The 21,924-nt window shown below is 46.4% G+C and overlaps 2 protein-coding genes across 5 annotated transcripts in view; one reads left to right on the top strand and one right to left on the bottom strand.

Annotated features, from left to right (window-relative positions):
- Positions 1-197: 197 nt before the first annotated feature.
- Positions 198-9,489, bottom strand: ZNF740 (zinc finger protein 740). Of its 4 annotated transcripts, none has more exons than XM_060024856.1 (7): positions 9,354-9,489; positions 8,192-8,506; positions 6,078-6,227; positions 5,628-5,717; positions 4,911-5,034; positions 4,487-4,605; positions 198-3,496 (listed from the first exon to the last, which is right to left on the bottom strand). In XM_060024856.1, exons 2-7 carry the CDS (start codon positions 8,198-8,200, stop codon positions 3,407-3,409), a joined length of 582 nt encoding a protein of 193 aa, XP_059880839.1. In that variant the 5' UTR covers positions 8,201-8,506; positions 9,354-9,489; the 3' UTR covers positions 198-3,406. The 4 variants fall into 4 exon arrangements, with proteins under 4 accessions (XP_059880839.1, XP_059880837.1, XP_059880840.1 ...); XM_060024854.1 differs by lacking the exon at positions 198-3,496 and adding an exon at positions 3,503-3,930; XM_060024857.1 differs by lacking the exon at positions 198-3,496 and adding an exon at positions 3,503-3,910.
- The window catches only part of CSAD (cysteine sulfinic acid decarboxylase), a 27,254-nt gene continuing 14,661 nt past the window's right edge, over positions 9,332-21,924 (top strand). Inside the window, exon 1 of the mRNA XM_060024853.1 lies at positions 9,332-9,459. The gene's annotated coding sequence lies outside the window, so the exon portion shown is untranslated. The remainder of the gene's footprint in view (positions 9,460-21,924) is intronic.

Here is a 21,924-nt window from a genome sequence, read left to right as displayed (position 1 = left end):
GTGCATGTTTTTTTTTTTCCTTATTCTGAACTGATATCCTGTATTTATTCTACTTGTTGCTCTCTGCAAAGGGGAGCTTACAGGGTGCTGGAAGTCGTGGGGTGGTTGGTTACACTTGGTGGAAAAAAAGAAAACTACTTCGGCCCCAGTGAAAAAGCTTCTCCCAAGGATATTCTTCCCAAAGAGGAGATAGTATGTACAAAAGCCCCATTTTCTTTTTATTTAAATATCCTAAATATATCACGAAGGAACATACACTGCACTTTAATGGTAAAAAGATACAAGTTTATAACATTTTATAAAAACTACCATTTAAAAGTGATCTTGTTCATTTGATATTCCCCTCCCCCAATAGCAAAATAAGTATATTAAAAAAAAAAAAAGAGGATGGAGAGGAAAGGTAGGGTAGGAGGGATTAAGATAAAAGCCCCAGGGCCACATAGAGGCAAAGAACATCGGGGAGAGGGTTAAAAGTTGTGGCGGACTCCACACCTCATTTAACCCTCCAATGTCAAGCCATGGGGGCACAATCAGTAGCTAAGTGATGACAAGAGGCTATTGGGGGGGGTGGACGGAAAAGACTTGGGGTGCTGGGAAGGGCAGGGCTGGTGGGACCTGGTACAGGAGCCCACCTAGGAACTGGCGCTACTCTTTCCCAGGTCCCTGAATCCCATGTCCTGGTCTCTGAGAGCCGGCCCTACCTCCCTCTCCCTTCACTCCAGACACACCTGAGGCGGCTTTCCAGTGCTAGACCCCACCCAGCAGTGGGGTGGAACATTGGGCCCAGGAGCCTTTGCAGCGGTCTTGGTCTGTGATTTCCCTGGGGTGTAAGTGGGACTCCTGGGCTCCCTGGGCGCTAAATTGCTCCTTTGGACTCTCAGCTCCTCTCTCCTCACACATCCATGGCCCCAGAACAACAGCACCTGGACAACTGAGCTAACCACCTGCTCCTGTGTTTCCCCTCACCCAGTCCTCGGCAGGGGTGGTTCTGGTATGGCTCTTTGCACATTCGCTTAGAAGTTCCCTCTCTCCCACCCACCCAGGCAGGAAGCCAAGGTCTGCAAAGGGCCAGGGCACATCTGGACCTAAACACACATTCGCACACTCAGGGGCACAGATCACTCGTGTGATTCTCTCCACACATACCCCAACTCACCCCAACCATAAACAGATTAGCCGCAGGTGACAGGAAGCAAAGCCTCCCACTTTCAAAAGCGCGTTTGGAAGGACAGAATTTTCTAAATGTATCCTAGACAAATCCCAGCCCCCAGCAGAGCCCTCTAACAGGGAGGGGGCTGGCTCACATGCAGAAAGATGCCCTACTTGCAGGGACCAAGGGCAGGTCCAAGGACTCGCGGTCTAGTTTCTGGACCACATTAAATGGGAGTGCCAGCACAGAACTAGAAGAGCACAGGTAGCAAACACATTCCCCAGCGTCTCCCCCAAAGGATCTCAGATGCTGTCAGGGAAGATCTAAAGGGTGTCACGCCTCCTTTCTTTTTCCCTGAAATCCTCACACCTCAGAGGTATGGAGACCCCCGCCCCGCCATTTCCTCCAGAATAGGTAACAGCCAGGAGTCTGCTGCTGCTACTGCCTACATTTTTCTGGGAAATGAAATCACTTCCTGGAGATTGCCATCTCAGATCCCCACTGACAGCTTGGTCAGGTTCACCAAGTCAAGTCTCCATGATTCTTCCATAATTACTCACCCCTCCTCCCCACAGGTCAGGGCAGGCCACAACCTGGGAGTCAACCAAACCCCAGAACCTCCCATAAGGATCCTTTCCTTAGCAGGAAGAGGGTTTTTATTTCACTTTAGAAAATTCATATTCACAAGCCCTGATTTGGGTTAGAAACATCCTAACCACCAGTCTGTGGAATCAATCTTAAAAAACCCCTCCAAAACAAAGCCCTCCAGTCCCCCAAGTTGAGTTCTTCTCTTGGGACCTCAAGCACCCTTCAGATTTGCTGGGGTGGGGAGGTGGTCAGGAGAGGCTGCTTTACGCTCATCCTCCCCTGAGCTGAGGGCTAGAGAAGGGTTTGGCTCAATAATATGCCATCTCCAAGCATACAAAAACACTCACATACCACACACACACCCACACACCCACACCCCGCACTCCCGATCGCTTTTTGGGGGGTGGACAGGGTGGTGGGCTCGGAGCAGAGAGGAGCAAAGAGTACAGTTAAGAGTAAAACCTACGTTAGGTTTCCTCCTCAGTTTTTTCTCCGCAGCATCCCCACGCCCTGCAGTTCTTGGTTGGGTAGGGACGGCCATCAAGAAGGAAGCCAAGACCTTGTTCTTTGGGACTGAAGGCCAGACCCCCATCTCCTCTACCTGAATACAGTGATAGGACTTGGGCAGGGAGAAGAGCTCACACTGCCCAACAGTCATGTCAGGGGACACCAAATTCCTTTCGTTTCTTCAACAGCTGTTACCCAACTTGGGGCTAGTCTTGGGTTGCTCCTAAGAGGGCACAAGGAGAGAGATCCCACTTTGACATCCATGACTTCCTGCTCAACATCTGTCTGGCTTAGGAGTCAATATCAGCGAGGTAGCCAAAAACTATCTCCAAGACCAACTGCCCAAAGAGAGAAAGGAAAGGGGCCACTCTCACCCAAGTTTCCTCCAGAAGGCACTTGAGCTGACCCCATTAGGTACCAGTGTGGCATGGGCCATTACAACAGCCATGGCCACAACTCTTGCTCTTCCCCGAAGGAAATGAGAGGTACCTGTCCACTCTTCTTGGATCCAGCCCTTGTCTGCTCCTGTCACTGTTCTTCCTTTTGTCCCTACAGTGTATAAGGAGACCAAAGTAAGCTCAGCTGCCATCCCTGATCCTATTCTCCTTCAAACAGGAGATGAGGTACAGGGCTGTGGAACATTGAGGATCAACTGCAACTAAAAACTCAATTTTGGGGGAGGGCTGGACCAGCCACAGTCCCTACTTTGACCAGGACTCTATACCTCCGTATTACCTGTTTCCACAGTGCACCTGCTGAAATCGTTTTTGGATAAACAAAAACAAGAACCGAACAAACAAATCCCTCTCCCCAATCTTTTCCACTTCAGCTGCCAGCTGGAGTCCAAGGTTGTGGGAGCCACACTTCAGTCTTGGTCCTGTACCTTTAGTCCCCACCTAAGACCTCAGACAAGGGTCCAGGGACTAGCTTCCCTACCCAGGAATGCTGAAGGAACTTCCCCGAGATACTCATAGTCTCAGATTATTTACAGAGCTGAAGCTCTGGGGCCTGCTGTCCCCGATGCACTCTTCTGGTCTCCTGGGTCCACTCCTCCAGGAGGGGGACAGGTACAGACGGGGTGGTGGTGGGACCATCAGACCAGAGGGGTGCGCTCTTCGGTAGAATCTTCTGATCACTCCCACCACCCGGGGCCCCTTGCGCCTATAGAGAAAACTGCCCGTCGGAAGTCTTGGACTGGCACCCTTGGCACATCCGTTTGTGTCTGAGTAATCGATCTGTCCGAGAAAAACACTGAGAAGAAAGGGAGGGTTAAGTGCCTGAGAGGAGAAACTCAGTTACTATTGGCTAGAGCTGCCTTCCCCACACAGGAGAGGCACACATCCCATTCTACACCCCCTTGGCACGTACACAGACGACATGAGTGCACAGTGGTTAAGAACGCAAGCTCCGAAGTCTCAATTCTGGCCTAGAGCTTAGTAGCCGTGTGACCATGGGCAAGTTATCTAACAGCCCTGAATCTGTACACTCATCTGTAAAATGGGCTAAAGGTACCTACTCACAGAGTGGCTGCTTCGTTTATCACATATTTATTGTGTATCTATCTCAAGGCAGGTACAGTTCTTGGGGCTGAGGACAGAGTGGAGAACCAGAGGGACAAGGTCTCTGCCTCCTGGAGCTTTCATTCTAGTGTTCTGCAGATTCAACCTAAGAGCACGGAGCAAAGCCTGAGACCCAGCAAAGCATCCAGGAAGTGTTAGTTGTTATCGTTTCTCATCTCTTGTTCTTGTCTTATTTTGGTCCTGGCTCTTACATTCTCTACAGATCAGATATTGACCTCCCAGGGCAGAGATTTTATCTCTTCCTCCAAAGTGCACCTGCTCTGAAGTTCGATTCAGTTCGTCTCTTGTCCCGGATCTGCTGTGTCCTTGGGAAACTCAACCTCTCTAAATCTCAATTTCCCCATGGGTGAAATCAGGACAACACAGCTTCCTCACGGAGTTAATGTGAAGGTTAAACAAAGTAATGTCAGATATGCTCTCACAGTGCCTAGCACAGAGTAAGTATCCAAGAAATGCTATTATTATTATTACAATTATTCTAATGGCCCCTACCCATGATCAGCTACATAAGGCCAGAGAGATATACATCACCCTGAGGTACTAACTCTAACATGGCCAGGAATGCTAGGTGGCCCCTTGTCAGGCAGGGAATGGCGGCAAGCCCTGGTTCTTAGGGAAGAAAGTCTGTGTGTGGGCGTGAATGGATGACACGTGAGCTTACCTGATGACACCGTTCACACTGGTAAGGCTTTTCCCCACTGTGTACACGCTTGTGACGCTCCAGGTGGTACTTCTGGATGAAGCGCATATCACATATGTCACACTCAAATGGCTTCTCACCTGGCCCAGGTGGAGAGAGAGAAGCGAACATCAGGAGGTATACATGGCAGGGACCTCATTCCAGGTATTTTCCCAGAAATCTTTAACTTTTAGTAATATGCAGACACCTAATGGGGAAGGGTCCCCAAAGCTGCTGGTCTCAGTGACACTAGATACATACAATGTCTCTGCCTCATTCACTTACTTTCTTTCTCTATTAGTATTTCTAATACTTACTCCTTAAAATAAACCCCACAAGAGCTACACGCAAATATAATACAAACTATGGACTATTCTCCCCCTTTGAATGTGAGCAAGAGACTTACCAGTATGAATAAGGATGTGCCTCTTGAGGTGGTAACTGCTCCTAAAGGCTCCAAAGCAGTGTTCACAAACAAAATTTTTGGGAATCTTTACTTGAAAAGAACCATTTTGTTCCACTACCACCACCTGGGGGCAAGAGTCAGGTATGTCATGAGGCTATCCCTCTGCCCTCTTCTTGCCCCCATTCTGCTCTGGGTCTATTTCCAACTGCTGGACAAAGTAACTTCTCTGATGCTGTCATCTCCCATATTCCTTAGAGTTAAAAGACCTTCTAAGGAAGGAGGTAGGGTGTGCAAGCTATCTGCCTCGTCAAACCCAACACTCTGAATTGACCTGAGGGGGAGTCGGCCTGCCCCTTTGCCACAGAATTTCATGCTCCCCTGACCCTCCTTCCCTTACCAAGGATGTTTCAGAGAGGGCAGAGATCAATTACCAAAGTGGTCCCTGGATGGAATCGGGGTGACACACTCACTGGCTATGAGGGAGCAAAACGTCTAGGGAGAGCTCCGGGTTGAGCCAGAGAGGGAAGAAACAGGAGGACTGCCCTATTCCCAAGCTGGACCAGTTTGGGAGTTACCCCATTACCTGCCTTTTTCTTTTCTTTTTTTTTGGCCGTGCTGCATGGCTTGCGGGATCTTAGTCTCTGACCAGGGACCGCCCTCGGCAGTGAGAGCGCCCAGTCCTAACCGCCGGACCGCTGGGAACTCCCCATTACCTGCCTTTTTAACAGTCTTTTTTGAATGGGAGGCCTCAGCCAAGCTGTCATCGTCTTTGCGGCTCCGGGACTTATCGCTGTCTTTTCGGTGGCTCTTTAAATACAAATCAAATCTAAATTTATAGTCCATCTCAGAACACAAGACAGGAGGCCAAAAGCTGCTTTGAGACAACTTACAAATGAGAGTAAATCACTGCCCCGAAGGTTTAGAGAAAGTATGCATTCATTTCCTCGCCAAGTACCCTGGTTTTAAGGAGCTGTTGTACAGAAAAGACCTTCCTTTTCTGTACCCTTTTCTGTATCCTCTAAAATACCCACATTCATTCATTCCCCAGCTGGATCCCCTTTCCCACTTCCCTAAGTAGAAGCACTAAGGAATCAAAGCTGGGCTTCTTCTGGCAGAGAGCTCGGGCCACCCGACCCCCAGGTGCCGCAATGGACTCAAGTGCTGTACCTGACTCGAGCACCTCAGCATATCAGGGCTACCTGCCCGCTCTCCATTCTCGGCCTGCTTGCTGGCAATCTGGCTCAGCATCATCTTCTTGCTGGCTGCAGTGGGAACCAAACTCACACCTGCTAGGCCTTCACAAGCCAGGAGACTTGCCTAAGTTGAAAGGAGATGAGGTGTCAGGTCACCTGGCAGGGCAGGGCAAAAACAGACTGCCAACTTCTAAAGAACTACCTTTCACACCCAGCTACTAACATGCTGCTTCTCTCTAGGGAGCGTCCCTCCTCACCACAAAACCCTGCTTCCTTCAAGAGTCCTCCCTAACTCACCTCACCAGGAACTACTCACTTTGTCATCTGTCAGCATTTAAATACAGACCAAGTGAATAATCAATGTCACTGACACTTCTGTCATTGACACTTCTGTCATTAGCACTGTGCTGGGTAAAGCATGTGTCTATGTATTACTCTGAAGTATTTCTAAGCCTTGTGTGTGGGCATGAGGGTCTCTCCTGTTGACCCACTGACACGGGAGATTTCTAGGGGAACTTCCTTCTTCCTCCCTTGATGACACTCAGCTTCACAGAGCCCACTTACGATTGGCAGACCTCACTGGTGCCAAATGTACATTCTATCGGGTCCTACAAACATGTTTATCAGTAAAGTTAGATGAATTTCTCCCTTTAGATTTTAAATTCCCTAGATGTTGCCAATTACAACAGATATAAAAATTAAAACACTTGGAAGGATTTTGGAGTTGAATATACAATTTCTCTCCTCCACCCCGGCCCACCATTTATATGTGTGCATATCCATATTTTTTCACATTCCCTGCTATACATACAGTTTAAAAATGACTTAAGCAAGAGTGAACACGATGCTGTGAAGTGGGCTGCAAACAAAGGAAGAAGAAACTGAAGGGCTCCTACTCTGCATGGAAAGGAGGAAGCTATGCATGCAGCTGGAAGAAAGCCAATTATACTGTAATCAGGCTGCCATCCTGGTGAGACTGGTAGGGGAGGGTCCCTGGAAGGAAGCTGGGAGCAGCTCTGGGGTTGCCTGCATATAGCTTTTCTACCCAGATAACTACAATAACCTATCAAATCATCCTGTCCCTCCAATCCATCCTGTATCCCCGCAATGACAATTACCTTCCAAATACACTGATGTGACGTCACTCTGCTGCTTAGCATTCTTCAGAGAGTTCCCATTCCTTACAGAATAAAGACTAATTCCTCAGCAAGGCATAAAAGGCCCTTCAGTCACTCTGCTTGTTTCCCCAGGAAACAACTCCCTTTCCCTAACGTTCCCATCTATCACTATCTACCACATTCCTCTAACCAGGCCCCACTTAAATCCTTTCCTCCTTAACTAGCAAACTACCTGCTGTACTCCTAACATCACCACATCCTTCCACGTCTCTAAGCCTCTGCCCATGCAGTTCTCCTTGTCTGAATGCCCTGTTCTGCTTGTTTATCTAGCAAAATCCTATGCATCCTTCCAGCTTCAACTTTTTTCATCCAAGCAGAAGGATCATTCCTCTCCTTCAGTGTACATACCTCTATTATTGCACATTCCTTCAATTAACAGATTCACTATGTCTCTACCACTAGCCAGCCACTAGGCAAGGTGTTGTGAATATAAAGATAAACAATAGAGTGTCTCTTCATCTCCCCCCGCCCCAACCCAACTAGCCTGGAAGCTTGTTGGGGACAGGGACAATTTTATTCATCTTTGTATTCTCAGCACAATGCCTTGCATGTAACAGGAGCTCACTAAATTCCCGTTGAAAAAAACAAATGAAGCATTCACCAGACTGTTCACTCCCTCGTGCCCCTCAGCAGTTAATGTACCAAGTGTAAACTGAGTACATGTTGCTTTGCAAATGTCCCATCAGGGCCTGTGATGCAGTATAGCCTACCTCCTTCATTTGACTGGAAGCTCCCTGAAGGCAGGGGCTGTGGCCTGTCTCCTTTCCTTCCTCTAGATCTCCCCCTGGTGCTTAATACAGAGCTTCGCTCACTGGGTTGGTCAATATGTTGACTAAGGCAGCATTCAAGAGTGAAACTGCAAACACGCCTCCCAGTGATCTTGAAGGAGGAGGACTCGAGAGCTTTTTACCTGAGCCATGCTGATTTCTCTTAATGCAACCCAAAAGTTCACGAGTTTCTCGATCCACCTTTTCTTAAGACACTGTTGTTTGAAGAACTGTCACCAAATCACTGTAACAGCTCCTTCGTGTCCCTTCAGTCCTGCTGCCATACTGAACTGCCTTTGTCTTCAAACAGAACTTAGTGTCCTCCAAAAGGAAGATAGATGTTCCAAGAATCCCTGGTCTCTGCCTGGTTCCTGCTTACTATCTGAAGAAAAAGAGTCTTCCAGTCTTGGTTTTCCAGCTGAATTCTCTAGATGAAGTTCACGATCTGTTTCAGAAACCTGAAACCAGAAAGGGAGATGGGGCTGTTAGGTGCAACATCCTCAGGCCATACAACCTGCAGTGAGGTGAACTCTTTTTTTGCCAGGCGCTCTCTGTGCAACTCCAAAAGAAGACATCAGTCAAGCAGAGTTTTCTTTCTAGGTCATGAGTTGAAACTGGTCTCCGGGCAGCCAACAGGAGCAAAAGTAACTGGGGCCTCTGGTGGAGGAACTGCAGCAGGCCAACGGCTTGGCTTTTCCATCTTAGAACTGGAAGAAGGGGGCGGAGGTCGTCTGGGGCTTTTGTGTACAGTGGGCCGGCCCGCGAAGCTCGCACTCTATTAAGGCGACCAGAAGTGTGGTAGAGAAAAGCTCAGGGGCTATCGCTGGGCGCTTGGGCAGCAGGCAGAAATCGAACCGGCAGTACGTGCCCGGGCCGGCCCACACGTGCGCATTCTCCGAGTCAGCCCGAAGGTACGTAAACTCGCTGCGGAGGTGGAAGGCAGGGAGGCGAAGCCCAGCTCTGTGCATTCCCTCCCATCTTCCCTCCCTCGCGCCAGCCAGCCAGCCAGCCAGCCAGCCAGCCAGCCGCTGCGCCCGCCGCACGCACCCGGAGAGAGCCGAGGAGCGCGCAAGGTGCGTGCTCGCGCCCGCGTCCCTTCAGAGCAAGCCCCCTCAGCCCAGCCGGTGACGCGGCCGGACGGTGATGTGCGCGCGGCCCCTACCCCTCCCCGGGAGCGCCCTCCCTTCGCCACGCGCCCCTCCTCCCCTCCCCTCCCCCTTCCCGCGGGGCGCCCCACGGCCTGCGAACTGCTGAAGCGCTGCCGTCTGCCCAGACGACGCTGCGCTCCCTGGGGCGTGCTCCTACCTGCCAGGCGCGGCCTCCTGCTGTCTCCCCGGCCGCGCGGCCCCTCCTCCAGGCCGCAGCACGCCGTGCCAACCCCGTGGCCACCGCTGCCCCCGCCGGAACCGAGGCAAGTTTACAAACACCAACCCGGGACCCGTTTCCCCGGAAGCACTTCTCCTTCCCCCCTCGTCCTCTCCCCCCTGAGCAGCATTATCCACTTCCGGGCTCGCGACCCTGGACGGGCGGGGGCAGACAGAAAGGGGGTGAGGCTGAGGGCTCACCGAGGGAGTGCAGCTGGCGAGTGGGCGGTGCCGGCGCGCGGAAGGACGGGAAGAGGGAGGATCGGAGGTACGGCGCTTGCGCCGTTGTAGGGGCGCGCCCCGGCGGCCATCTTGATTCAGGGAAGGAACGAGGGCCCTGAAATGTTGGTACGCTGAGTGTTAGTTGAGCGGTTTTGCCAGGTGAGCTGGTTAGGACTCCTTGGAGAACCGCCATCACTCTCCCTTCCTCCCAGATGTTCTCCCTGTCGCTTCTGAGCCTGGAGCCCCAAATAAAGCCAGAATACTTCGTACCAGACTTTTTCATGTAATTCGGTCGAGGTCATCTTTACCCGACCTTTCCATCAGGCCCAGATCTGCAGATTCTGAGGGCCGCCGCGTCAGCTGGGAGGGGAGTTAACTTTTTTTGCACGCTCCTGCCGAGTACACTCGACTCCACTCTGAGAACGGATGCCCTGGCATGGTCTGCGCACCCCGAAGCCTCTGATTTCCCTATATCGCTTCCGCCTTTATTCCAGACCGTCCACAATCTAACATTGGCCTCCTCGCCTGGAAAAAGCCATAGGACTCCCCTCAGTAGGAGAATGTAATCTCTTTGGAGACTTAGCGATGCAGGGTGCCCGTGGGACCGGCTACATTGGGAAAACTTGAGCCTTTCTTTAAATTCTATTCCCAACTTTAGGGAGGGGTTCTGCTAAAGATGGGCTATGCATTTAGTGCACTTGATGGAAGGAAATGTCGGTTCTATTTAGGTGTGTCAGATTGTGAGTTTAGGAGAATTAACAGAGATGCCAAAAGAAAAAAAATATTTATGAAAGAATTGCCAGCTACCTTTTGTACACAGATTTAATTTCCCTGAGCGCTCCAATTTTTGAGTAATTGACAGCAAATCCTTGTGCTCTTAGGATCATCATAGAACAGATAAAATGGAGCGAGATCATCAGAAATAAATCTTTAATTTAAAAAAATTAGCTCATGCTTATTTTAATAAGTCCACATGGCACAAAAGAATTAAAAGGCATGGGCTTCCCTGGTGGTGCAGTGGTTGAGAGTCCGCCTGCCGATGCAGGGGACGCGGGTTCTGTGCCCCGGTCCGGGAAGATCCCACATGCCGGCGGAGCGGCTGGGCCCGTGAGCCATGGCCGCTGAGCCTGCGCGGCCGGAGCCTGTGCTCCGCAACGGGAGAGGCCACAGCAGTGAGAGCCCCGCGTACCCCCCCCCCCCAAAAAAAAGAATTAAAAGGCAAAAAATATTTTGCCATTTACTATTCCATGCTCCTGAAGGTAGTCACTTTTACAAGTTTGGTGTATATACATCCAAGCTTTTTTCTATGTTCATAAATTTGTTATTTCATCCAAAACATATTTTTGAGCACCTACAAAGGACCACACAAGTGTATTTTAGACATTTTCTAAGTCATTTCACATTTTAAAAATTGTTGCATAGTATTCCAACTATTTTAATTTGTCTAGACCCATCCTGATGAACATTTAGGTTACTTATAGCTTTTTTGTATAAGTATAGTTTCTTTTTGTTTTTCTAGATAGATTCGTAGGTAGGATATGTGCATTTTAAATTTTAATAGATTCTGTGAAATTGAATTTCAGAAGTTTGTAACAATTTACACACTCAGAGCCATGTGTGAATGTCCCCATTTCCTACAACCTTGGCAATACTGGATGCTATGAATTTTTGTACAGTTGCCAACTTGATAGGTGAAAAATAGTAATTTCATTATTTTAAGTTGCATGTCGTTAATAGTGAAGTTGAGCATCTCTTGTTGCTTTTTTTTTTTTTTTTTTTTTTGCGATACGCGGGCCTCTCACTGTTGTGGCCTCTCCCGTTGCGGAGCACAGGCTCTGGACGTGCAGGCTCAGCGGCCATGGCTCACGGGCGCAGCCGCTCCGCCGGCATGTGGGATCTTCCCGGACCAGGGCATGAACCCGTGTCCCCTGCATCGGCAGGCGGACTCTCAACCACTGCGCCACCAGGGAAGCCCCTCCTGTTGCTTTTTGACCATTTTAATTGTTTTCGTAAACTGCCTGTTCACATCTTTTGCCTGTTAAGGAAAAAAAGATCATTTGTCTATTTCGTATTGATTGGTAGTAATCTCTATGTTATATTAACTTTTCATTTGTCATATGCTTTTAAAATATTTTCTCTTAGTTTTTCATTTATCTTTGAACTTTTCTTAGAGTGAAAGTTATGCTTTATGGGAAAATATTTGAAACATTCCTATGAAAATAGGAGCAAGACAAGAATGTTTACAATCAAAACTAATATTCTATTAAAGCTACTGGCCACTCAAAAGTCATTATTATTTTCATATTTTTATACTCATTATTTTCACATGATATATCCATCCACAAAGAGAATCAGTTGACAAGATACTAAAACCAGTGAGTTCAGCAGCATCGCCAGATATACGATTAACAAACAAAAATTATATAAATAAGATATGAGAACAGTAATCAACCATAAAAATGTCATAGAAGGTTCTCATTCACAATAAAAATGTTACATTATAGACGTAAATTTAATAGGAAATTGCAAATTATGCATTAAGAAAATCAGATTATTTTAGTGGAAGAAAAAAAGGGCTGATTATTATTTTTGGCTGCACCACGCGGCTTGCGGGATCTTAGTTCCCCGACCGGGGATCGAACCTGGGCCAAGGCAGTGAAAGCACTGAGTCCTAACCACTGGACTGCCAGAGAATTCCCAAAAGGCTTGATTAGATGGAGAGTTTTACCATGTCCGTGAATAGGAAGACTTAATATTGCAGAGACACAGTTTTTACTTTAGGTTAAATTCTTATTAAAACAGGACTCTGCATGGAACTTAAGCTGACTTTTAAATCTGCATGGAAAGGAAAAATTGCGAGGAAAGCAAAAACCGTTTTTGGAAAGCAATGAGTAGGTAAAATAATGGTGGGGGAGGGGAAATAAAGCCATAAATCATCTTTAACCACCTTATTTATTTAAAAAATATTTATTTATGTAGCTGCATTGGGTCATAGTTGTGGCACGTGGGATCTTCGTTGCCACGTGCGGGATCTTTAGTTGTGGCATGCGAGATCTAGTTCCCTGACCAGGGATTGAACCCCAGCCCGCTGCATTGGGAGCGCAGAGTCTTAGCCACTGGAGCACCAGGGAAGTCCCTAACCACTTTAATGGTGTCTTTCTTTACACAGAATTTTAAAAGTTTTATGTAGTCAGATCTGCCTGTGGCTTTTGGGTTTTTGTGATATGCTACCTCAAGATTATAGAAATATTTCCCTGTACTTCCTTCTGGTATTTTTATGGTTGTATGTTTTCAGTTTTATGTCTTTATCTCAACTGCAGTTTATTTTCTTTAATTTTTATTTTCTTTCTTTATTTTTAAATTAATTAATTTTTGGCTGCGTTGGGTCTTCGTTGCTGTGCGTGGGCTTTCTCTAGTTGTGGTCAGTGGGGGCTGTTCTTTGTTGTGGTACGCAGGCTTCTCATTGCGATGGCTTCTCTTGTTGTGGAGCACGGGCTCTAGCAGTGCGGGCTTCAGTAGTTGCAGCACGCGGGCTCAGTAGTTGTGGCTCGTGGGCTGTAGAGCCCAGGCTCAGTAGTTGTGGCGCACGGGCTTAGTTGCACCGCGGCATGTGGGATCTTCCCGGACCAGGGCTCGAACCCGTGTTCCCTGCATTGGCAGGCGGATTCTTAACCACCGCACCACCAGGGAAGTCCCTGCAGTTTATTTGTGTGTGTGGTGAGTAGTGAGAAATGCCAGACTTAAAAGGGACCAATAATGTAATGGGAGAGGTACTAGCCTAGATGCCAGAAAATCAGTGATCTAGGCTTCCTCCCATGTCACCTTTGTAATTTTGGACAAATTAATCTCACTTTTTTTTTGTCTCAAGAGCCCTTGACTCGAAAATGAGGGTGAATAAATACTTTTTCAGGCAAATTTCTAGCACTACTGTGAGGCTCAAATGAGATCATAGGTGAGAAGGCTTTACGAAGAAAAAAAAACCCTTTGCAAATCTTCTAAGTTATCTTTAATACTGATTTTTGGTTTATGCATATCAATGTAAGTGTAGTGCAGCATCATTTTTCAGTATCTGGAAATAGTTTATTCAAGTTTGTGGAAGACTTTGGGGGAAGGGAGAGGAGAGTGGGAAAGATGAAAACTAACATTTTTCTGAATGCCTATTTCATATTTGGTGCTTTACTTAAGGAAAGATAAGACTTAGACCTCTCTTCCCAGGAGTTTACAGTCTAGAAGAGGGGAAAACACTGTACACATAAGAATTGGAGCCACTGTTAACGTGGGTGTTGAGTCGGTGGGGTTTGTTAATAGGTAGACAGCTAGGTCAGTGTTTTCACTTTCTCACGATAAGCCTGGCTGAAAGTGCTTTAAGAAGCAACTGCCCTAATCCCTTTGCCCTCAGGCAGGCCTCCTCCTGGGCGACCTTCCCCACTTTCTCTGGTACACTGTCCCCTCAGGCCCACCCCATCTCTTTTTCAGGTAGTATTGTAATGATTACCGATTAGTCTTTTCCTGTACCAGATCTCTATTGCCTTAAGGACAGCCGGAATGTTTTCTCTTTGAAGGTTGCCCTGGGCCAATTGAGCAGAGTTAACCAGCCCTCCCTTTCTTTAGTGAGGAGCAAGCCTTTATTTTATGTGCTGGCTTCCCTCCTGGCCTGTTAGCTGGAGCAAACAAGGCAGACACAACACCTGGGGCAGTGCCAGGCATTAGATAGTCAGTGTTTGTTGAACTACCTGAACTCGTTCCTCTCTCTGAGAGCCAGTTAGGCTGCATAGTAGAAATGAGCAGTATGTGGCTACCTTTGTCACCTGGTAGACCTTTTAGATGAGAGTTGATTGAGGAGAGTTGGGAAACCACGTGGTGTAATGGGGTCATTCCTTGAGCCTGGCAATTTGTTTGTTTGTTTTTTTTTTTACATCTTTATTGGAGTATAATTGCTTTACAATGGTGTGTTAGTTTCTGCTTTATAACAAAGTGAATCAGTTATACATATACATATGTTCCCATATCTCTTCCCTCTTGCGTCTCCCTCTCTCCCACCCTCCCTATCCCACCCCTCCAGGCGGTCACAAAGCACCAAGCTGATCTCCCTGTGCTATGTGGCTGCTTCCCACTAGCTAGCTATTTTACGTTTGGTAGTGTATATATGTCCATGCCTCTCTCTCTTTGTCACAGCTTACCCTTCCCCCTCCCCATATCCTCAAGTCCCTTCTCTAGTAGGTCTGTGTCTTTATTCCTGTCTTTCCCCTAGGTTTTTCATGACATTTTTTTTTAAATTCCATATATATGTGTTAGCATACGGTATTTGTCTTCCTCTTTCTGACTTACTTCGCTCTGTATGACAGACTCTAGGTCTATCCACCTCATTACAGGTAGCTCAATTTCGTTTCTTTTTACGAGCCTGGCAATTTGTATAGTTTGGAATTCTTGTTGCCCCTTCATTCCTCCTTAATCTTTTACGTTGCTTAAAAATAATATTTATTTTAATTACATAAGTCAATGGAATTATCATATAAAATTATAAAAATATAGAAGTGTGTAAATAAGAAAATGAAAATCATCTATAATCCCGATACTGAGAAATAACCGCAGTTAGTATTTTGAAGACTTTTCCCATCTTTTCCAGTTTTTAAAAAAAGTGCATGGGGAGTGACTGCTAACAGTTATGGGGTTTCTTTTTGGGATGATGAAAATGTTCTGGACAGTGTGATCGATGCACAACTTTGTGAATATACTAAAAACCACTGAATTGTACACTTTAAAAGGGTGAGTTTTGTGGTTTGTGAATCGTATCTCAATAAAGCTGTTTTTTGTTTCTTTCTTTTAATGCTTGTAAGGGTTAAGAATCCACCTGCCAGTGCAGGGGACACGGGTTCGAGCCCTGGTCTGGGAAGATCTCACGTGCCGCGGAGCAATAAGTCCATGCGCCACAACTACTGAGCCTGTGCTCTAGAGTCCGCATGCCACAACTACTGAGCATGCATGCCTAGAGCCCATGCTCCGCAACAAGAGAAGCAACAGCAATGAGAAGCCCGCACACTGCAATGAAGAGTAGCCCCCGCTCGCCGCAAGTAGAGAAAGCCCGCGCACAGCAGCAAAGACCCAATGCAGCCAAAAATAAGATAAATAAAATAAATAAATTTAAAATGCTTGTAGGTACATACACACAGTATTGTTTTCTGAACTGAAAGTGCATATACAGTGCTTCTTTGCTGCTAAATGATTTAGCACGTTTCCTAAGAATAACATTCTTTTACATAACTACGATGCAATGATCAAGTTCAGGAAATGGAGCACTGATAGAAGAATTCTAATACTTATGAGGCCTTTCATTGTCAGATTCCACCAGTTCTTCCAGTAACTTTCTTCACAGCAGGTTTTTTTCTTCCTTATCCAGGAGGCTATTTAAGATCACATATTCCTTTTGGTTGTAATGTCTCTAGTTTCCTTCAATCTGGAACAGTTCCTCAGTCTTTCTTTGATTTTCATGATGTTGACAGTTTTGAAGATTACAGGCTACATTGTTTTGTAGAATGATCCTCAATTTAGAAACATCTGTTTCCTCATGTTTAAATTCAGGTTGTGCTTTTTTGCCATTTTTCCATACCTCACGTCAGAAGGCCCACGATGTCCATCCATCCCATTACTGGTGATGTTAGCATTGATCACTTGGGTAAGGTGGTGTCCACAAGATTTCTCCACTGTAAAGTTACCACTTCCCTTTAAAGTGCTTTTAAGGAAAAGAATTTTACAGCATAACACAGAAGAAAAAGCTTTATCCAGGTTTTAGTGTTCTGCTGATTTTTTTTTTTTTTTTTTTTTTCTGTACGCTGGCCTCTCACTGTTGTGGCCTCTCCCATTGCGGAGCACAGGCTCCGGATGTGCAGGCTCAGCGGCCATGGCTCACAGGCCCAGACTCTCCACGGCATGTGGGATCTTCCCGGACCGGGGCACGAACCCGCGTCCCCTGCATCGGCAGGTGGACTCTCAACCACTGTGCCACCAGGGAAGCCCCTCTGCTGATGGTTTTTTTTTTTTTTCCTGCTGATGTTTTGAATGAGAAATAAAGATATAACATTTGAAGACTAAATAAAAAGGAAAAAAATCAGCCAAGGATGAGGAGGCAGGAGCTCAGTTAGAATCTAGGTTTCAGAAGATGGTACCATTCACTTAACCAGGGAACTCAAGAAAAAGAGCCGCAAGAAAAAGGCTCATAATGAGTCCACTTTTGGACCTGTTGAGTGTGAAGTCCTGTGAGACTTCCAAATTAGGCAGGTGGCATCATGGATCTTGGCTGGGGAGAGATGTCTGGGATGGAGGAGTCACCAGCATGTAGCCCTGGAAACAGAGTAGATTGTCCAGGGAGAGGTGCAGAACACAGATGAAAGAGGCCATGGGATAGAACCCTGAGGGAGGGCCAGAGGAAGGTGAAAAGGCAAAGGGAACTAAGAAATGGTCAGGGGTAGTCATATGGAAGCCAGTGAAAGAAAATGTTTCAAGATGGGATGGCAAACTATGTCTGTTGGCTCCAGAGGGGTCAAGTAGGATAAAGATGATATGTGTCCATTGGATTTGGAGGCAGGGATGTTCTTGGTGGCATTGAAGGTGTAAGCTACATGGTGGTGGGCTCAGGAAAGTGTGAGAGGAGAGGAAATGAAGATGGAGTGGAGACAACTCTTTTAAGAAGGTTGGCTGAGAAGAGGAGGTGGCTGGAGTGGGAATGTGTTGTGAGAGGTTTAGACAATTTAAAATGCTGTGAGAGGGCTTCCCTGGTGGCGCAGTGGTTGAGAGTCCACCTGCCGATGCAGGGGACGCGGGTTCGTGCACCAATCCAGGGGGATCCCACATGCTGCGGAGCGGCTGGGCCCGTGAGCCATGGCCGCTGAGCCTGCCCGTCCGGAGCCTGTGCTCCGCAACGGGAGAGGCCACAACAGTGAGAGGCCCGCGTACCGCAAAAAAAATAATAAAATAAAAAATAAAACGCTGTGAGAAAGAGGTAGTGGGAAGAAGAGTTGGAGAAATGGGGGGCGGGGGTCATCAAGAGGGTATCCCTGAAGGAGAAGGAGAGGAACCCCTTAGACCAATGGGTCCAACTCAGATGTCTACAGGGCCAGGCAGGTAAAGCAGATGAGTGAGGTGGACTAGTGTGGACTGAGGTGAAACAGAATGCAAAATTCTAAGGGCCTGTGGCCAGTCCTCTTCTGAGGATTGTCATCCAATCATCATCCACTGTCATGCACTTCACAGTGCCCCCTTGTGGGAGGAATATACATCCTCACCCCACTGCCCCAGGGCTTGCTTTGGTCAACTGGATCTGACCAGATATGCCGTATGCTAGGTCTGAGCAGAAGTTTTAGGAGCTGGTGCATGGTTTTCTCTTCTGTGAGAACATTGTGTCCCAAGTAGGGGCTGTTCCTTCAGCCTGGGTCTTGGAATAAAGGCATATGAATCAGAGCTATAGCCAACCCTACCACCAATATAAACCTTGAAAGAGAAATAAATCTCTGTTGTAAGGCAGTGGTCCCCCCTGCCCCGCAACCGTGCACGGCTTGCAGGATCTTAGTTCCCCAACCAGAGATCGAACCCTCGCCCCCTGCAGTGTAAGCACGGAGTCTTAACCACTGGACCACCAGGGAAGTCCCAAGACGGTGGGGTTTTGAAGTCATTAGTTACCACAGCAAAACTGACTAATACTGGAGTTCAACCAAAATAAAGCTATACTAAGATATTTTTTACTCCTCGAATTAAAAAGATTCAGAAGTTTGACAGCATGCTCTGTTACTGAGGCTGAGAACACAGACGCTTTCATACATTGGTGTCACCTCTATGGATGTTGGCAATCCTTATCAAAGTTACAAATGCAGATGGCTGTAATCAGAAAGACAGACAATAACAAGTCTGTCAAGGATGTGGAGAAATGGGAACCCTCATGGGAATGTAAAATAGTGTAGTCACTTTGGAAAGCAGTTCGGCAGTTCCTCAAAGAGTTAAATGTGGGACTTCCCTGGTGGTGCAGTGGTTAAGACTCCTCGCTCCCAATGCAGGGGGCCTGGGTTCAATCCCTGGTCAGGGAACTAGATCCCACATACATGCCGCAACTAAGAGTTCGCATGCCACAACTAAGGAGACCTCCTGCTGCAACTAAGGAGTCTGTGAGCTGCAACTAAGGCCTGGCGCAACAACAACAAAAAGTCAAACGTAAAGTTACTTTATGAGCTAGCAATTCCACTACCAGGTATGTACCCAAGAGAATTGAAAACATGTCCACACAAAAAATTGTATATTAATGTTCATAGCAGCATTATTCACAATAGCTTAATTGTGGAAGCAACCTAAATGTCCATCAATTGATGGATACTTGAAATGTGGTATATCCATACAATGGAATATTATCTGATCATAAAAGGGAACGCAGTTCTGATACATGCTACAACATGGATGAACCTTGAAAACATTATGCTAAGTAAAAGAAGCCAGTCACAGAAGATAACATACTGTTTGTTTCCATTTATGTGAAAGTGTCCAGAATAGGCAGATCTTTAGAGGCAGAAAAAAGATGAGTGGTTGTCAGTGGTGGGGGGAGGGGAGAATGGGGAGTTCCTTTCTGTGAGGATGAGAATGTTCTGGAATTAGTGATGATGGTGGCACAATTTTGTTACTACATGAACAACCACTGAATTGTACAATTTATTTATTTTTTATTTAAAAATTTTTTTGGTACCCCAGGTGGGACTGAATTGTACAATTTAAAAGGATATGCTTTAGAGTATGTAAATTATCTCAATAAAGCTGTTATATTAAAAAATAAGAATGAGGAAGTTCTATATGTTCTATATGATCACTCATATACTGTTAACTGAAAAAATGCAAGGTGCACAACAGGGATTATATGCTTTTATGTGAAAAAGGAGAAAATAATATATATATACATTTGTTAGTATTTGCATTAAAAACTCTGAAAGAGTATCTGAGACACTAATAAAAATAGTTACCTGGAATGGGGCATATGGAATGGGGTGGAAATTAGACTTTTCACTATTAATATTTTCATGTGTTTTGGTTTTGAACTACCTGAATGTGTTGCTTATTCAAAAATCTAAAAATTGAAAAGAAAACCCAATGAATGCACAACTATAATAATAATAAAGGGGGAACTCCAACTACAGCATTGTTGCTCCTTAAAATTCAGGCCCAGTGTTGCTAGATCTTCTGATTTTTTTCACAAGAAGCTGGAAGTTTCGGCATTGACAATTGTTTTTTAAAGTTTTAAAATGTACTATGCAAGCCAAACAAAACCATGTCTATGGGTAGCAGTTGGCCCTCCGTCTTCCAGTTTGTGACCTGTGCTTTAGACTGTGAACCTCAGGAGGGCAGGGCTGTGGTCTTTTGCTCTCCATTGTGACCTCTAGTGGTCACCAAAGTGCTTGGCACATATATACCAGATAATGAATAAATACTGAAGTAAGGCAGAGAGGGATCCAGAGTGCAGGTGACAAAAAGTTGAGTGAGTTTGGATGGTTTTTATTTTCTATAAGAATTTGAAATGAGAGGGAAACAGGGAGAAGGTTGATAGGTCAATAATTTGAGAGGTGTGGGAAATTTTTGAAATAATTGTTCCAGAGAGTTGGAGATAGAGCTGACAATAGAAGAAGAGTAATGTTGCCAGGCAGTTTTGTGTGTCCAGTTGAGAGAGTCATTGCTGCTTTTTGCCTCTGAAGATGGTTACTACCTTCATCACAGTCCTGGGAATTCCCTTCACCTCTCTCCTGTGTTGGGCGAAATATGATGTGGTCTGATTCTCTGTCCTTTGTCTGTGACCTGGTTTGGGTTTTGTCTCTGGAAGTCTTTGGATCCTCCATTGTTCTGAAACAATAGTATCATCTGTCTTCCTGTTGGTCATTCAGTGGATCCATTTGATCTATCCTGTTCTATAAAGCTTTTTTTTTTTTTTAATTTCTTGCCACCTTTTTCCCCTTCTGTTTCTGAAACTTCTATTAGTTGACTCTTGGGCCTTTTGGATCGATCTTCTATAGTTCTTTTATGTTTTGTTGCCCATCTCTTTATATTTTTATCTTTCTGTGTGATTTTCTTGACTGCCATTTCAGTTGTCATATTTTTAAAACCCTAGAGCTTCTCATTGTTCTCTGAGTGTTCCTTTTTGAGAGCAAACCCCCCCCTTTTTTTTTGTTATGAGTGCAGTATCTTCCTGAATTTTTGAAGCTTTCTTCTGCTCCTTGCATTTCTCCTCTTTTACCAAATACCTTTTTTCAGTGTGTCTGTTTTTACCTCTGTGGTTCACACTAGGGGCTTTACTCAGGTGTCGGGTAGTCCCTGGCTGTCTGTCTGCTCACATTTAAGAGTGAGGCACTAAGGCATACTGGAAGGCCCAAGTGCATAGAAAGGATGTATTTATTGACTTGTGGGCATCACTGACTAGGTGATTGGGCGAGGACTGAAATAAGTGTCAGGTCTTTTCTCTAGGGCTATTGAGGTCAGTTTCTTCAGAGAGGAATCCTCCAGTCTCCTGACCCTGGAAGGTTTACCCCAGGCCACTGGTTCTGAACACTGATCGGGAGAAAGGACTTGACTGGATACCTCCCGCTAATCCTCTTGTATTCAGTACAGTGCCTCCTCCTCAACTTCTGCTGTGCTTGGCATCCCTAAGTCCCAGCTGCTCCATTTCAGTTTCTCTAGAAAACAGACTTCCTGCTTCTTTGGAATTAGGTGGAGGAGAGGGGAGTTGCCTCGCTGAATGGGCAGGGGGAGAAAAGTGAGGGTCTAAATGTTCCTTGTATAAATTTTCATCTAATTTCCACGTTTTTAGCTGTGCTTCTTCCTCCTGGCTTCCCAGGTAGCTACTGTTGTAAATTCCTGAGCCTTTCTGGGCTTCTGCCCTAAGAAGCAGCTTATATCCTGTTGGCATAACCCTCTGCAGACAGAGTGGCTTTAACTTTTTGCATTTGCTGAACCAGTTACCACTTCTCATCTGCTTTCTACCTTCTACAGTTATTCACATCTCTCACCTCTTGTCTCCCATCTGCTTTATTCTTCTTTTTTTTTTTTTTGCGGTACGCGGGCCTCTCACTGTTGTGGCCTCTCCCGTTGCGGAGCACAGGCTCCGGACGCGCAGGCTCAGTGGCCGTGGCTCTCGGGCCCAGCCGCTCCGCGGCATGTGGGATCTTCCCGGACCAGGGCACAAACCCGTGTCCCCTGCATCGGCAGGCGGACTCTCAACCACTGAGGCACCAGGGAAGCCCTGCTTTATTCTTCTGAATTTAAAATTCCACTGA

Source organism: Delphinus delphis, chromosome 11, assembly GCF_949987515.2.
Source record: "Delphinus delphis chromosome 11, mDelDel1.2, whole genome shotgun sequence".
NCBI classification, from domain to species: domain Eukaryota; kingdom Metazoa; phylum Chordata; class Mammalia; order Artiodactyla; family Delphinidae; genus Delphinus; species Delphinus delphis.
Note: the sequence above shows the minus strand (reverse complement) of the source record. Positions and strands in the feature narration are given on the sequence as shown.

Excerpts from the sequence above, each read along its gene's own strand:
- ZNF740 (XM_060024854.1), bottom strand. Across the intron at positions 5,718-6,077 it reads TGCTGAGGTGCTCGAGTCAG|AGCCACCGAAAAGACAGCGA; the intron begins GTACAGCACTTG and ends TTGTATTTAAAG. Across the intron at positions 3,931-4,486 it reads AGTGTGAACGGTGTCATCAG|GCTTTGCTCCGTGCTCTTAG; the intron begins GTAAGCTCACGT and ends GCTGGGTCTCAG.